The sequence below is a fragment of the Centruroides sculpturatus genome, unplaced genomic scaffold (assembly GCF_000671375.1).
Source record: "Centruroides sculpturatus isolate CEXI.00-Female unplaced genomic scaffold, Cexi_2.0 scaffold359, whole genome shotgun sequence".
In the NCBI taxonomy this organism is placed as follows: domain Eukaryota; kingdom Metazoa; phylum Arthropoda; class Arachnida; order Scorpiones; family Buthidae; genus Centruroides; species Centruroides sculpturatus.
This window is the reverse complement of record NW_019384764.1, coordinates 454430-471172: the sequence shown is the minus strand read 5'-3', so window position 1 is coordinate 471172 and position 16743 is coordinate 454430. Positions and strand designations below refer to the sequence as shown.

The 16743-nt window shown below is 27.8% G+C and overlaps 1 protein-coding gene across 1 annotated transcript; it reads right to left on the bottom strand.

Annotated features, from left to right (window-relative positions):
• Nucleotides 1-1692: 1692 nt before the first annotated feature.
• Nucleotides 1693-15593, bottom strand: LOC111628892 (glucose dehydrogenase [FAD, quinone]-like). The gene is made up of 15 exons (XM_023372750.1): nt 15479-15593; nt 12598-12800; nt 10330-10519; nt 9841-9972; nt 9552-9673; nt 9277-9447; nt 8900-9053; nt 8660-8823; nt 8265-8292; nt 7914-8179; nt 6577-6730; nt 6337-6500; nt 6136-6274; nt 5812-6034; nt 1693-1899 (listed from the first exon to the last, which is right to left on the bottom strand). Exons 1-15 carry the CDS (start codon nt 15585-15587, stop codon nt 1761-1763), a joined length of 2358 nt encoding a protein of 785 aa, XP_023228518.1. The 5' UTR covers nt 15588-15593; the 3' UTR covers nt 1693-1760.
• Nucleotides 15594-16743: the final 1150 nt, after the last annotated feature.

Below are 16743 nucleotides of genomic sequence, written 5' to 3'. Positions count from 1 at the left end.
TGTGCTTATGCTGTCTTAATTTTTAACCATGCCCAATAGCTTCGATAACGCGTAACACCATGTTGTACGATGTCTGTAAGTACGAAGTTTTTCTTCATAAACCTGATGATCAAAGACAAACTAACTGACGAATTATTGGGCTATAAGCTTGATGTTTCTATTAAAGCAGTCGAAGTAGACAAATGAAGAATACTAGAGAGCAAAAGAAGTATTACAACCTCGAAAACGAACTCGAAATCTTCCAGGCTACAGGTGAAAAAACACATAATATCTGTCTTCTCTTAAATGCATTAAACACTATTCCAATCACATCAATTGAATCGGAAAGGGCATTCTCGGTGGCAAGACTTTTCATTACTAAAATAAGAATTAGAGTGAGTTATCGGAGTATTGACCATCTTTGCTTTTTAAAATCTTATAAAAGTTTGCAATATTTTGTATTATATTTTATTTAAAAAACGAAAATTACCTTCTAAATTAGAAGTTCATTTTTTTAATTTTTAACTCAATTCAAAACATTTTTTTTGTTGTTGTTGTATGCAGTTTCCAGCAAACTTTAATTAATTTTTTTCTATTTGTGAAAATTTCTACGTTATTTAAAGGTAATTTTTATTATAGGCCTATAGACCTTACACAGCATTATTAATATGATTTTGGAGGTTACAGAACTTTAAAATTACTTTAAAAAATGGAAAATAATTATATCATTTGATTTCAAGATATTTTGTATACCTTAGAAATAATTAATTTTATCCCGGGATTTCCCGGGATCCCGGGAAACAGTTCACTTTTATCCCGGGATCCCGGGACAAGCAAAAGACCGGGAAATGAGAAACCCTAGTATTTATATATCGCATTTACTTTCCACATGTACATCCCCGTTTTTTTTTTTTTTTTTATTTTAATACAACTCGAGATAACAAATACACTTTCTTCAGTATTTATAGTAAGTAAAGTAAGTTATGTATCATTGTTTTTCATAGTATCGAAGTCGGAAACTTCTTATTAGTCTCTTCTGAATTTCAACATTTCAACAATTTTCAACTGTTTAATGCATTTTAGCATAATTTTATTATTATTAACATAAATATCAATATATAACTTATGATAGCTGCAATTTATTTACATTTACATTTAAAAATTTATATTTTACAAATTAATATTTTAAATTGTAAAATTAATAATTTGATATTGTTAAGTTCAAAATAAATTATGTAATACAGCTGAAAAGGACTAGAAAATCGCCGAAATGCATTCTAGAGTACTAAGTGTTAGTTTAAAAAACGGAAAGATGTGAGATTTGTCTAAAAATTGTAACAGCAATGCAAATATACTTCTATAGTTATTATTACTCTTAATTGTTTACAGATAGAAAGCTTATAACACTTGCAAATTAAATCCTAATATTGATCCTAATATGAATAATGTTATAGATCAATAGTTTCTTCGCATAATAGTTATAGATTAAGTTTATTTGTTTTTAGTGTTCATCTTTATCTACTTTCAGAATTACTATAAAAAATAATTAAATATTTTTACTTATATAATCATAAGAAAGTATAGTTCTACTATTGCTAAAAGTATTAACATAATTTAAATTATTTCACGTTTTATACTGTAAAAATATAGAATAATACAATGTAATATTCATTCATTAATTAAATCTAACAAATCATCTTCAATCAATGACCAAATTTTAATTAACATAATTATATAAATTGTTATAACTATTGTTTCGGTTAAATTATTATTGCTTCTGTTTATATATTTGAATTGTCTCTTAAAATCATATCTGCAGCTTTCTCGGCAATCATTATTGTTGGAGCATTGGTATTTCCTGAAACTATGTTAGGCATTATGGAAGCATCGACCACACGTAACCCTTTAACTCCTTTCACTCTGAAATTGTAACATAAATAATTATAAGGTAAAGTGGGACATGAGTCAATAATTTAAATATTTTCATTTATATTTTAATTATTTAAAGCGTTATCTTACTATTTATTATACCAAAAGACAGCAATATTCTAGTATTAGGAAAGTATTTAATGAAACTGTAAATCAAAGCAAGTTACACAAGAAAAGTAGAATTGTATACTAGTAATCAATAAACATCCACAATTGTGTAATAATTGTGGATGTTTATTGATTACTGTGTCTGCTTGTTAAGCAGAAGTATATTGTGATATATGCAAATCGGTTGGCTGGTTGACAGTGTCGGGATGATAGTCTACAAAATGTNTTTTTTTTGTTTTTTTTTGTAGAAAAATACAAAAGGAATTTAATCTTTTAGTAGCCGTCGGTATTCCTCTTCTTTTCCCTTTTTTTTATTTTATTTTTTTACTATCTGTCGGCTTTATAGATTGGTAGTAGTAGAGTAACATGTTTTATAGTTTCCATACACTTACTGTGATAGGTTGTCTTGTAAGAAGATTTGGTGAGTTGGCCTCGATTTTTTATAAAACATTTCTATATAAATACTTTCAAATAATGTATCATAGTCGTCCACAAAATTAGAAAATAAAAAAAAAGGCTAGATATATACCGTAGTAAGATGATTAAAAAGTTCTCTATATTATTCAATTTTATTTATTTATTAATACGTATGAATTTTTATTTTTTATCAATTTTTATTTTATTATAAAAATTTTATAATTAAAAAAAATAAGAATAAATTTTATTTTAAAATGTTTATTTTTGTTTTAATGTCATCGTATTCGTGAATTTGGCAAAATATTTGAATATTTATTTTAGTTGTACGAATAAAATAATTAATAAATAATGCAAATTTACGTGTATTTTCTAGCGGTTTTTTTTATATTTTTTGAACTAAATAAACTATAAATTTTTATTATAGTATCATATTTTCAATTATACAGCATTAAATTTTTACTTTAATGCATTCACAATTAAATATATAACTGCATTTTTTTTTCTATTTATTTACTTGAATTCAGTTTTAAATAGACGTTATTTTTAATGTCTGTTTAAAACTGAATTACTTGAAGTTCGATTGTGGAACCGTTATGAATTCAGCAATCGTAACGTAATACAATGCAATTACAAATTTCAAAAATTTTAAATTTTAAAATGAATAACATAAACAACAATTTTAAATTAATAAACTTAATAATTAATTATAGGAAATAAAATTTAAAAATACAACATTTTTGCATTTTTTTAAATAAAAATACAAATTAATCTCTTTCTTGTATTTTTAGAAAAATAAATAAATCAATTTCGTATTCATTTAAAAATTCATTTTTAAAAAATTATTTTTATCATCTGTAATCGATTATAAAATGTAAAAAGAAATATGAAATTAATATGTTTACTTTCTCTAAAAATACAGAAATTTATTAATTTGTTTTTTTTTGTAATAAAAATACAAAAATTTGGTTACTTATTCAATTAATTAATTTAAATTGTTGTTTATGTTATTAATCTTAATATATACTTTTTAAGTTTTCAAAATATATCTATACATATAATTTATTATTATTAGATTTTTTTATAGCAGTTATTTTTTATAAATTAATAAATGAATCTTGATTTTCTTAAACATTATTCTTTTCTTTTACAAATTGAATTTTTATAACATAGATTTAATCTAAATTGGCATTGCAACGAGGCTTTTCACATTATGTATAAAATTTGCTGGAGAAATTTGTGTAACAAATTTTATTTCATTTAAAAACTTTAAATGATGAAAATTTTTATGCAATAAAAGAAAATTACAAAAAAAGCTTAAAATCAAACTCGACATTTATTTTAAAATTCTGAAATTTCTGCTTCAAATTAACGAGATTTGAGCATATTTGCAAGTTTACAATTTATTTACATTTAAAGGTAATCTCGGACGATGTCTTCAGACAGCTGTAATCCTATATTAATGCGCTAAGCCCACAATAGGAGAAGATAAACCTTGATTTGGAGTGACGTATGCTAAATTCGTTTTCATGAAATATTCATTAAAATCCTGATGACTGTAAATTTGCTTTTGATCAATGATTGATTGCAGAGATTTTCCTAGCGCCTATTGTTACTAATGGCAGAATATTATACGTTAAAATATTATATTTTAATTATTTAAAGCGTTATCTTACTATTTATTATACCAAAAGACAGCAATATTCTAGTATTAGGAAAGTATTTAATGAAACTGTAAATCAAAGCAAGTTACACAAGAAAAGTAGAATTGTATACTAGTAATCAATAAACATCCACAATTGTGTAATAATTGTGGATGTTTATTGATTACTGTGTCTGCATGTTAAGCAGAAGTATATTGTGATATATGCAAATCGGTTGGCTGGCCTCTTTCCTTTTTACGATCCAGAACAGTGAAAAAATAAACAATAGATAAAAGTGTTTTTCTTAGAAGCATTACTACCTTTTCAAAAGTTAAATGANAGTAATCAATAAACATCCACAATTGTGTAATAATTGTGGATGTTTATTGATTACTGTGTCTGCATGTTAAGCAGAAGTATATTGTGATATATGCAAATCGGTTGGCTGGTTGACAGTGTCGGGATGATAGTCTACAAAATGTGTTAAGAGGAATGGAAATGGCCTTTGTGCAGTGGTTTTTTACTTTAATTTATGTTACGGAACAGTTACTGTTTACTGATAACTCCGTATGTATGTTAGAAATTGGGATTTTAAAGAACCCGATTGTGTTATTGTAAGAAAGGTACATAAAAATGGCAATTATGATAGTCATTATGTGACCTTTAAGATTGCATACGGATCCACCATATATTAGTTAAGTGTCTGAAATCTGGAGTAAGGTACAATTTTTATTGTTTTATGTTCGGTTTTTATGCTCGGCTATAGTTATGTATAGTTTTTTTGTCGTTTTATGCTTGTTTAGTTGGCTGAAGAGGGGAGAATACCCGAAACGCAAATGTATAGCACGGCGTACTAACTAAATAAAGATGGAAAACTTGCCAAGTGTTGGTTAAGAGGTCACTTCATTGTGCCAGTATACAATATATAAATAACAACACTGTTTCGATAGTAACAAGAAAAGTAGAAATTTAAGAGAATGCATCTCCAAATTCTTATTCCCACAGGGGAGGCAAGAATCTGCACAACTGACCTAATTAACATCACATACGAAAAAATCAGAGAATTTACACTGTAAGACGTGCAGAGTTCATGTCACCTCAGATACGAACATTTAATATTTGGCTTTTTATTTTTAATAATTGTTATCACATAGATGTCATTGAACCAGGAACTGATACTGATGAATGTCAGTTCTTACCTTTATAAATCTATTTGAAGTTTCTCTCAAAAGATATCCTTATTTCCAAGTAAAAAAGAATAAGATACGCATGGTAAGGCATAAATTGATGATATGAGAGTACAAAACCAAACTCTTCAATGCATAGCATTGAAGAGTTTGAACTATGTTTATCTCATATTATCTAGTTTTATTTTTTGTGATAATTTCTTTTTAATTGTAATAGTTGTAATAATAACAACGTTTGAGGAAATATTATTATTAAGTTGGGTAGGAAGTATCAGTAACCAACATTAGCCTACAGGAAGATTCACCTTCGGATTACAAGAGGATTTATAAGATTAGGGGCCATTTTTAAGTCTTATTTAGAAAACAAGTGCGTCCTCTATGCCATTAAATATGATGTATACATTTCTACAATAAATGACTAATTTAATTAACTTTTTAACATTTCAATAAATATTTGTAATTTTTTACAATATTAGTAATATTTTTAAATCCAATCAATTAAAAATACGTACGAAAACAAGATTAATTTAAAGAAAGCAAGTTTTATATACCTTAATCGAGGATCCACAACGGTAGTCGGATCCTCGATGGCACCCATTTTGCATGTTCCCACCGGATGATACAACGTAGCAGGAAATGATCGAGCAACACATTCTAAATACGAATCACTTAACAATAAAAATTTCTCACAGCCAGGAACGGGTGTTGTATAAAACCGAGCTGAAAACTTGCGGAAAGCTTCAGATAAACCCAACTGAATGGCTGTTTTCATTCCTGGAAATCATTTTTGATTTTAATTAAACTGTCATTGAAATAAATTTCAATGTTCGTAAACCGAAAAATGTTATAAAAGATGAATTAAGCAGTGCGTTTACCCTCGATCATCGTCAAAATATCTTCATAACGTGAAAAGTAATTAGGATGAATAATAGGATGATCGTAAGGATTAACACTTTTTAATTTCACATATCCACGACTTTTAGGACGAAGTAAAACAGNAGTTGTTTTTAATTTCGCGTGTAATTATTAATTACATTTAATTGAAAATTATATCTAATAAAATTTGAAATACTAACATCTTTATTTATGTTAAATGCAGGAAATAAAAACTCTCCTCCATCAGAAGTCAGGCTACCAGATATTAACAGCTGCTCAATATCTGGATAATCGTCAGAAAAATTTGCATATCGAGTTTGGATGAATCCGACAGCTTCTTGTCCTCCAATTATCGTTAATGGACCTGTAATAATATGATAAATCTATATAACTTTATCATTTTCCAGTATTAGCCTATTATAGTAGTATGAAAAACTGACCTTTTCCAAATTTCAAATACTGAACGAAGTTAAATAGATTAAATGTACGACGAAACATAATAGATACAGGTTTATCTATTAAGAAATCTAATCCTAGAGGATGAATATGATCTTGAAGATTAAGACCTACTGGAAGGTCCGATATCACAGGAATCTATATAACAGATTCAATTTTAGTTATCATTGTATAACCTATATAGAGTGGCCATAATTAGAGTTTCTCTATTCAGAGCTGTAACCAATAAGAGAATTGACACCAAAATTTGTATAAAGACTATTGAAAGAATGTGAAAAAGGATTATTAGTTACAGCTACAGAGTACTTTGAACTTTATGGCTACTCTGTATCTAACAATTAATAATATAATTTCAGAATATATAATATATAGTATAATGCAATAAATATAAACATTAACTAATGTAACTTCTGAAAGAAATTTTACAATGTAAGTATTACAGAAACTTTGCTGTCTTTCCAGATGAGAGAAAGATTATAAAATAAAATATCCTCTTGAAACAAATATATTTTTATAAATGCTAGAGCATAAATAGCAAAAATTCCAGCAACGAGTTGCTTAACTTTCTCGGCAACATTTAATTAGCAGTTCAAATGCAACTAATTTCGTATTGGTGATACTTCAGACCTGCGGAAGATGTAAAAAAATTATACCAAAATTCATCACTAATTCATCACTTTTGGCGCTACAAGCAAGGAAAAAAGCATTTTTCTTTGCATGATTGCGTATTACAGCCAAGTTCTAAGTATAAAAACGTCTTTAGCTGCTGTTTATCATCACAACGGCAGTGTCAAGGGACTTTCTACGGGAAAACGATCCTTATTTAGATGATAGATACATGAAGAAAACCAGAAAACCCATCCTGGTCAGTCTGTTGGTTAGGAGCGAACTCACAGCTAGTGTTTAATAGTTTTATCCACTCGACCACCTGTAGGCTCGATTACATTTCGGCTAAATGCAAAATATCTTTCAAGGCAACTGAATAGGAATACTTTAGTATAATATCGGACGTTCGAAATTATAGTTAAATTATATTAAATATTCTGTTGAAAAATATGTTGATTGAAATAGTTTATATGCTTCGTGTTCAACTATTTTTTTTAAATTTGAACCTAAACTATCTTGTTTGCCTATTACAAAAGTGCTTCTCAAGCAAGTTGATGTGGTCGGGCAAAAGAGAAATTTAAAAGCTAGTGATTCTCTTCTTTATCATTAGTTGCACTTGTTATAATATTAATACCTATAGCTTTAATTTTATTTATTTTCTCACAATCCACTTCTAGAAATGCGATATGCTTCTTTAAAACAAAGAAGAAATTACCATTACAGTCTTTACACTAAATCCTCTAATGTCTCCTTCCCTTGGCAAAGCAATATGTATCAACCTTTCTAAAAATTCGTAGATTTTCTCTCTAAGCAAAGGTACTTTACTACCTATTGTAGTACCTTTTCTAATCTTGAAACCAGAAATAACAGAAGTTAACGCAGGCTTTTTCTCTGCAATTACGTATTGGCAATCAAACGGCTCATTTATTGATTTACTCTCTGTAGCAGCATTTCTAACGCCGATAAGATTAAGAAGAGCTTCTTAAAGTACCAAATGAACAGTAAATATGCAAATGAAGTGCAAATGTATGATAAATTATTGTTAAAACAATATAACAAAACAAACTGAATATTTTGTTGATATCATTTGTTACCTTTAATTAAAAATTTTTGTTCTAAATTTATAAATTTAAGATATTAATTTGCATAATATATTTGTATTTTAAGCAATATATTTTGAATTTTTAGCTCTTACATACGTAAAAATCGTTAGCTTGATCTTCTCATTGAAAATTTTAATAATTGCTAATAATTTTATAATTAATTTTATTAAATTTTGTTCAGACTTAAAGCGTTAAAACTGCACAGATTACTGTAGCACTGTGTAAACATTCAATAAAAATTTTACACGTAATAATAAAATTGAAACTTAAATTTTGCGAGTTGTTTTTAATTTCGCGTGTAATTATTAAATTACATTTAATTGAAAATTATATCTAATAAAATTTTTGAAATACTAACATCTTTATTTATGTTAAATGCAGGAAATAAAAACTCTCCTCCATCAGAAGTCAGGCTACCAGATATTAACAGCTGCTCAATATCTGGATAATCGTCAGAAAAATTTGCATATCGAGTTTGGATGAATCCGACAGCTTCTTGTCCTCCAATTATCGTTAATGGACCTGTAATAATATGATAAATCTATATAACTTTATCATTTTCCAGTATTAGCCTATTATAGTAGTATGAAAAACTGACCTTTTCCAAATTTCAAATACTGAACGAAGTTAAATAGATTAAATGTACGACGAAACATAATAGATACAGGTTTATCTATTAAGAAATCTAATCCTAGAGGATGAATATGATCTTGAAGATTAAGGCCTACTGGAAGGTCCGATATCACAGGAATCTATATAACAGATTCAATTTTAGTTATCATTGTATAACCTATATAGAGTGGCCATAATTAGAGTTTCTCTATTCAGAGCTGTAACCAATAAGAGAATTGACACCAAAATTTGTATAAAGACTATTGAAAGAATGTGAAAAATGATTATTAGTTACAGCTACAGAGTACTTTGAACTTTATGGCTACTCTGTATCTAACAATTAATAATATAATGTCAGATTACGTTCAGTTTTTCTAAATCTTCTTTAATTCCAATGCCTGATAACATTAACAACTGAGGCGAATTAATTGAACCAGCTGAAATAATTATTTCTTTTCTAGCATAAATTTTATACTTTTGATTGAACCGATCGAAAATAACAGCTCTAGCTCTCTTGAAATCATCGAAAATGATCTAAAGCAATATTAATATTTAAGATATTTTAAAATCAAATATTACAAATATGTAATTATTTTTTTACCGAATAAAATTAACTTTATATATCGATATTTTCTTACCTTTGTAACGAAAGAAAATAAATGTATGGATAAATTAGAGCGATGTCGGATAGGATTTAAAAATGCCTTATTGGTACTGCATCTACAGCCAAATCTGGTCGTAGATTCAGGGTAAAAAAATCCTTTGAATCACAGAATAAGTTGTTTTATTACGCTAATTAAAGATTATTATTTTTGGATTTAAAAGTGTTTAAATTATAATAATAGTACTGTATATAGAAAACAAATATAATTTATGTTCTTAAAATGTCAGACTTATTTAATGTCATTCTTAAAATATGAAATATACCTGTTTGAGTAATACCACTAACATCTTTAATGGGATAACCAAGTAATTTTGCTGATTCCAAAAATGCATCCCTTAAAGGTGTTGCGTATCTTGGACCAGAAACTGTTTGAAAACCACCTATGCTATGAAATCCTTCGAAAGATATGGTTATAATATAAATAAATAAACAAATTTATTATTATAAAAATATTAATAAAATAGCAAATACTGTAAGAACTGAAAACTACAAAAGTAAAATATAGGATTCAGAGGAGGTTAGACCATAGATTTTCTTATAATGTAACATATTGGTAATATTTTGCCTAAACGAGTTAAAAACATAGCTTACACATTTAACTATAAATATATTATGAAATCTAATGTTAGATAATTACTATTGAAATACGTTCAATTTAAATAACGATGCTTAATAATAACTTTTTTTAAATAAATTTTTATATAAGAAAACTATTCTATTCATGTAAATTAGCCATTTACAGATAATTTTACCATTCGATAGTACATTTATATCCGTATTATCTTCAGATTTCAGAAAATATGGAAAGACTTCTTGCCAGTTCCAACCGTAAGCACCTTGTCGAGCCCAATTATCATAGTCTATAGGATTTCCTCGGGCGTATAGCATGAAATTCAATACGCTAGAACCACCGAGAACTTTACCTCTTGGCCATCTTGCTCTCTAAAAGAAATATAAATCGAAGTTTTATTGTTTTTGTTACGAAACAATATATTGTTATACTTATCGGCATCCATATAAGGTATTTCAGGTGTAGTATCGATTGGTATTCGTTATAATCAAGCAATCATATATGTTAATTCTATTAGAACGATCAGCCCGTTAGATGAGGTTTTTACTCATCAAGATCATGGAATTATGAAACAAAATATCAGCTATTCTTAACGAATTGATTGTTAGGTTGTCTTTGTAAGTGTCTTGTTTAATTTCTGTGATAAAATATTAACGAAGAAACTTTAAAACTATTGCATGCAACCAACAGATTTCATGACAAGGCATATGATAACCTTTATAAACTTTATAAAGTCATCCGTACACTATCTGTTACTGATGTCCAATGTGAGAGGACATTTTCAAAGATCATAAAGACAAGACTAGAAAATTAACTGTGTGAGGAGAATTTGGAATCATATATGTTGTTATCCATTGAAAAGGAATTGTTAGATGAATTGGATGCAGAAGCATTTATTGACAGATTTGCTCTATCATCTAATGAATTTAAACAATTGCTCTTAATAACGGACTGCATAAAATATGTTTTGTACTACCTGTCAATGTGTAAAATATTCGGTATAAAAAAACTAAAAATATTCACCATTTATTTAAACTTAAAAATTCCAATAACAATCTGTGTTTACATTTAGTATCTACTGTATATTCTGTAAAAACTCAAGAAAAGATCTTGATCAGAGAAGGAATAGAGAAATGCAGGAAACTTTGATAAAGGCATTTATAGAAAGTTTTAAAAAATATTAAGAATGCAATCAATTATAAAATTAAATTTAACAATAAAAGATAAAACCAATAAATCCATTAGTGATAAGCATAAATTTTACAGAAGAGAAGTAATCACACCAGTAATTGACTTGTCAGCTTTATTATACATGGAAATGAATCTCTTCTGTCTCTCTTCTGTAATTATTTTCTTTGCAAAATGAACATTTACTAAATTATTTTGCATTTTGTAATATTTATTTTTTAAAACATCTGTTACTAACAATATCATCATTTTAACAATTTTTAATATATTGTGCTTGTTTAAACAAAATTCACAATTTAAAATGTCTCTATTAATTATTGTGTCTTTTATAAGTTTAACAGTATTTTAATGTAAAGAACAGCTGCTAGCTTACTAATTCATTATTGCATTCTATTGAGAATGGGCCAATATGCAAAACAAAACAAAATCATTTGCTTGGGTTGAAAAGCAAAAAAAAAAAAAAAGAAGAAGAAGAAGAAGAAGAAGAAGATAAAATTTTCAACGCTGAATTTTAATTAAATTATAATTATAAATAAATAAATAATTAAAAACAGAAAATGTCTAGGCTCTAATTACGGTAAAATTCGCATTTACTTTGTGGTTATGTTTTATAGTATATTGAAACAAAACTACTACTTAGATAACTATACTTTAAAGGAAAAAATCCCAACGTTAAACATTAATCATCTGGATGATTCTAGGCAAATGATGAAAGGAATGCGGACAGCTTTTTGAAATTAGTGTTATTAGAGCTCCCTCACTTTTCCTTCTTACGCTGCGGTTGACATAATTATTTCAAACACTAATATATTAAACAAACTATTCAACCAAAACCTGTGATAAATAATGTAATGCATCATTTAAACATCGAACATAAGTGTTTTAGACAGCTTTAACGAATCGTTTAACAAGTAATTTTAAATGATTCAATGATTTCAGTTCAATAACTCTGTGTTTCTATAATTATTTAAACTGACTAATCGTTCTTGTTAAGTACTAAAAACTGAACTCTAATATAGAATGAGACTAGCTTTATCATATATCAAGAATTATGACAAATCGGCGACAAACCTTTTTCTGAGTTGTTAAAGTCTGAGTTGTTCTGTCATATTTTATTTTCGAAAAAGTTTGTTCTCTAAGGTACTTAGAAGAATAACAGAAAATATTGAAATTATAATTATATTTATAAAAAGAATAAATTAGCCTAGTCATTTATTTTAGAAGTATTTTCTTATCGTATAAAATTTCATTAATCACTTACATTTTCTTCAAAACCAAAACAGGAAAATTTCTGGGGTACTGTAAAATAGCTCCAATCGAGAAAAGTTCCTTCTAAAGCAATAGAAAATAAAGGAACATCCGTAATAATATTCTCATTGCTGCCAGCTTCTAATAACAGAACTTTATTTCTAGGATTTGCAGAAAGACGATTTGCAAGTACTGCTCCAGCTGAACCTCCGCCAACTAAAATAAATAATACAAATTTATTATCATTATTTCCAATATGTTTCTACTGGTTTAACGAAACTTTTTATTCGTATCGTCAATAATATTTATGGTTTACATTTAAGAGTATCGTACTTTACGGCATATAAAACGTAACTTTTGTCCAAAAAAAAGTCTAAAAAATTGCACTGTATCTTATATATGAAGTTGCGATCTCCGAGTTATTTTGTGTAATCGGTATATGATTTTCATGTATTGTTATTCATAGTTACCAAGTATTTTATATATTTTATTATGTCTACTCTATATGTATACATGTATATATAGTACTTAGCTTAAAATCATCACGACACCACTTTTTCCTTCAGGAAAAGAAAATATAGAGAAAAGATGGTACCTATAATCCATGAATTATCATTAAGTTTTTGTTATGAATAGTTTATAGGGCCTATTGGGAAAAAGCGGGAGAGCGAAGGAAGCGAACGGGGCCTGCCTAATTTAAATTGTCTTCATTTTTAAATGCTTATATGTTATTCTTGGTACTGATTAAAAAAGCCATATATTATACACATATTTCACATTAAAAATTGTTATTACGCATTTATATGATATAGGCCTATATATATATATATACACACACATAATAAATGTTTGGCTTTGCTGGATCAAGATTATAATCTTAGTATTTTATATACTCATCCCTTCTAGATATACTCTTGCAGGGGTGCTCGTACGTTGGGGTACGTGACACTTCTATTTGTCGTCGGTTTGCTCTTTTCTTAAACCCTCGAGCTCTAAGGTTTCATTTTATTTTTAAATTAATTACTTATTTTTATCACAGAAAACTTTTTTACTGGTGACAAAATTAAAATAAAAATATCTGATATTAACCGAAGACTTGTTTTAGAGGTCGAATAGCGAATTACCACTGTATTTGATTAATGCAATTTTGATATACGCGATAGCATCGAGAGATTAATTAACTGCGTTAATCAAGGGATACCTGTATATATTGTATATATTACTAACATCACTGGCAAGATCTTCCTAAGTTTTACGAAAATTGCAAAAAGTACCTGGGGTCTTAACTCTACTACAATGAGCACCATTTAGAGATGACCAGATCTTCTTACCAATGCTTGTGATTCCACTCCTTCAATAAAGTACATCATCAGAGAAAGCTTCTTTCAGCCCAAAGGCGAGCCCTACTTCATATTGCTAAGGGTTACAGTACTTGCCCAACTACTAGCTTACAAATCATTACCAAAAAACCATCCACCGATCTACACCTGGCTCTACTGACTTCCAAAATTCTTTTAGAATGTGGTATCTATGTAACTACAAACAATGGCTTCCTTTCGGCCAATAATCTTGAAACTCCTGTTAACATTTGTGCAACACCCAATCTTAGTATTCTACACAGCATCATTAAACGCAACTTTGATAACCTTAATGTTGCCATCTACACTAATGGTAGTAAATCTCTGGACGTCACTGGTTGCAGTTTTGCTGTTTATATCAGCGGTGTAGAATTCCACTCGCAGCGTTTCAGGCTCCATCCACAGTGCAGCAATTTTCAAGCTCTTAACTGGTCAAATCTTCACTACAACGACAGTAATATCTCCATACTATCTGATACCAACTCCTCAATTCATCCTCTCATCAACAACATACATAAAATTATAGTCACTTCTAACAACAATTATTCCTTTAGTTGGATTAAAGCTCACAACGCTAAAAGCTAATCACTTCAACATCTTTTTCATATCTTCTATCCCCGTTTTTATAGTCTGCTTCTCTTGGATCCTACTTTGCTTTCCATTAAACCATTAACATTAATAATGTTACTAAAAAATACTGTAGTAAAGGATATATGAGTGAAAAGTATAGGATATGTATACCTTGTGCTATCCTTATAGAAATAGTGTATATTCTGTTGTTGTAAAACTTTCCTTTTAACCAAAGAGTATACGATAATAAATCTAAAAACTATTTTTAATTTCAAATAATTAAACTAATACCCTCACGTTTTAATACTGTAGTAGCTACTCGTTAACTTCCTTATAATACAATTTTGAATGATTAAGAAAGAAATCGTATACGTCTGCTGACACTTTCAGCACTACATTCTGACAGAGAACTTTTATAAGAGAAATAATAGACTTAACAGTTGTTGCGCGTAATTTTCTCAACTTAATTAAATCAATTTAACTGAGTAAAAGTATTTAAATCAATTTATATTTAGACTATCAGTTTTCAACATCTTTATCTTTCTAAAAGCTTTTTAAGCATTGAAGCAATCGATGCTAAAATAATTAATAAATAGATCATGTTTATATTTAAAATAAATGTTAATAAATATCATCGTACTACAGTTTTTCTAGTTTTTCCCAAAATTATTAATAAAACTTTCCTATAATACACGATTTTGTCACCCACTTTGAAGCTTAATAACTCCTGTGCCTTTTGTCGAAATTTTCTGTAGTTTTACAGGGAGATTTACGTATTAGAGGAATTGATGTTATTAAATTTTGATGGTTAAAGATCAAAAAGGTGAGGAGATAGAGAGATCACATGTCATGATCGAGTTACACACATTATCACACACACATTACACATTATCACATTATCGAAAGGAATAGGACTTAAGTCGATATATTGTAAATTGTATAAATTACATAAAATAATACGCTTACCAATAATGTAGTCATATTCTTCTTCAAATGTATTCTTAACTTCTCTTTTGTTATCGAAAATTCTAAAAATGCTTAACACAAATAAAAGCAATTTTCGTAAACTTAGCATTTTCAAACGTTTGAAGTTTCGATACTTATGTAGACGTAGGATACCAGATATAGAAATGTAAAATATTTCGTTTTCGTATGACTACCGGTTAATCGATTGTGAGTTAAAATGCATACAAAATTTTCATTCACTTCTGAGTAACTGAAGGTAAATATTTGATAAATTATACCTTCCTTATTTATCAAATTGTTTGATCATCCTCTAATATATTATATAAATCATTGTTAAAGTACCGTATTAGATTTTTATCTAAAAAGTTATATTTTTAGAAAACGTATCTCCACTCGAGCTTTTACAAATAGTATTTTATATCTTCGATATGAACTAGCAAGTAACCAACTAAAGTGTGACTCCGATTTACGAGTACTTTATATCTGAGAATTCGATACAAAACGAGCTTTCTTTTATCTTTATTTCCCGATTTATAAGAAGAAATATTCGATAGAATGAAATTTGAATGCATTGTTTGCCCATTAACCTTTACTTGGTTACATCAAAACGATTTTATTCTATCTCCAGTTTTACGTATTTTAAGATTTTAATATTGTGCAATTTCCTTATCTCTATCTTCACTCAAGCTTATTTTGATTCATCAGTATTATTGACTAATCTTATATTTTATTTTGCTACAAACTAGATTTTCTCAAGTGTCAACTAACTTTTTATTAATATAATAACTAATACTAGAAAATATAAGGACTAAAAATCATGTAAATAGTTACGAAAATCTATTATTAAGTCTGAATTAGTTAAATATATCACCATTAAATATAATTTTTTTTTGTAAATTAATGTGTACTATAGCTGTAGTAGTCTTTTATATACTCGTTTCGTACCTTTATCTTTTACTGGTTTCGGAAATCAGAGTTTTTAATACATTAATTAATCAAGCATTTAATGACATTCATTTTATTAATCATTTCTAATCAAGATAAATTTATAAGCAAATAATTTAATTACAAAATAAGTAATAACAATAAATTCCTCGCTATTCGATTGCTTTATATCCAGGTAGATACAGATATAAAGCAATCGAAGAGTGAAGAATTTTTCAGGATATGTGTCCGACATACCCGAGATAAATATCCTCATAAAAACTTTGTAAAGCCGGTACACACATACCTCTATAATACCTGGCAAGTATACCTGAACATGC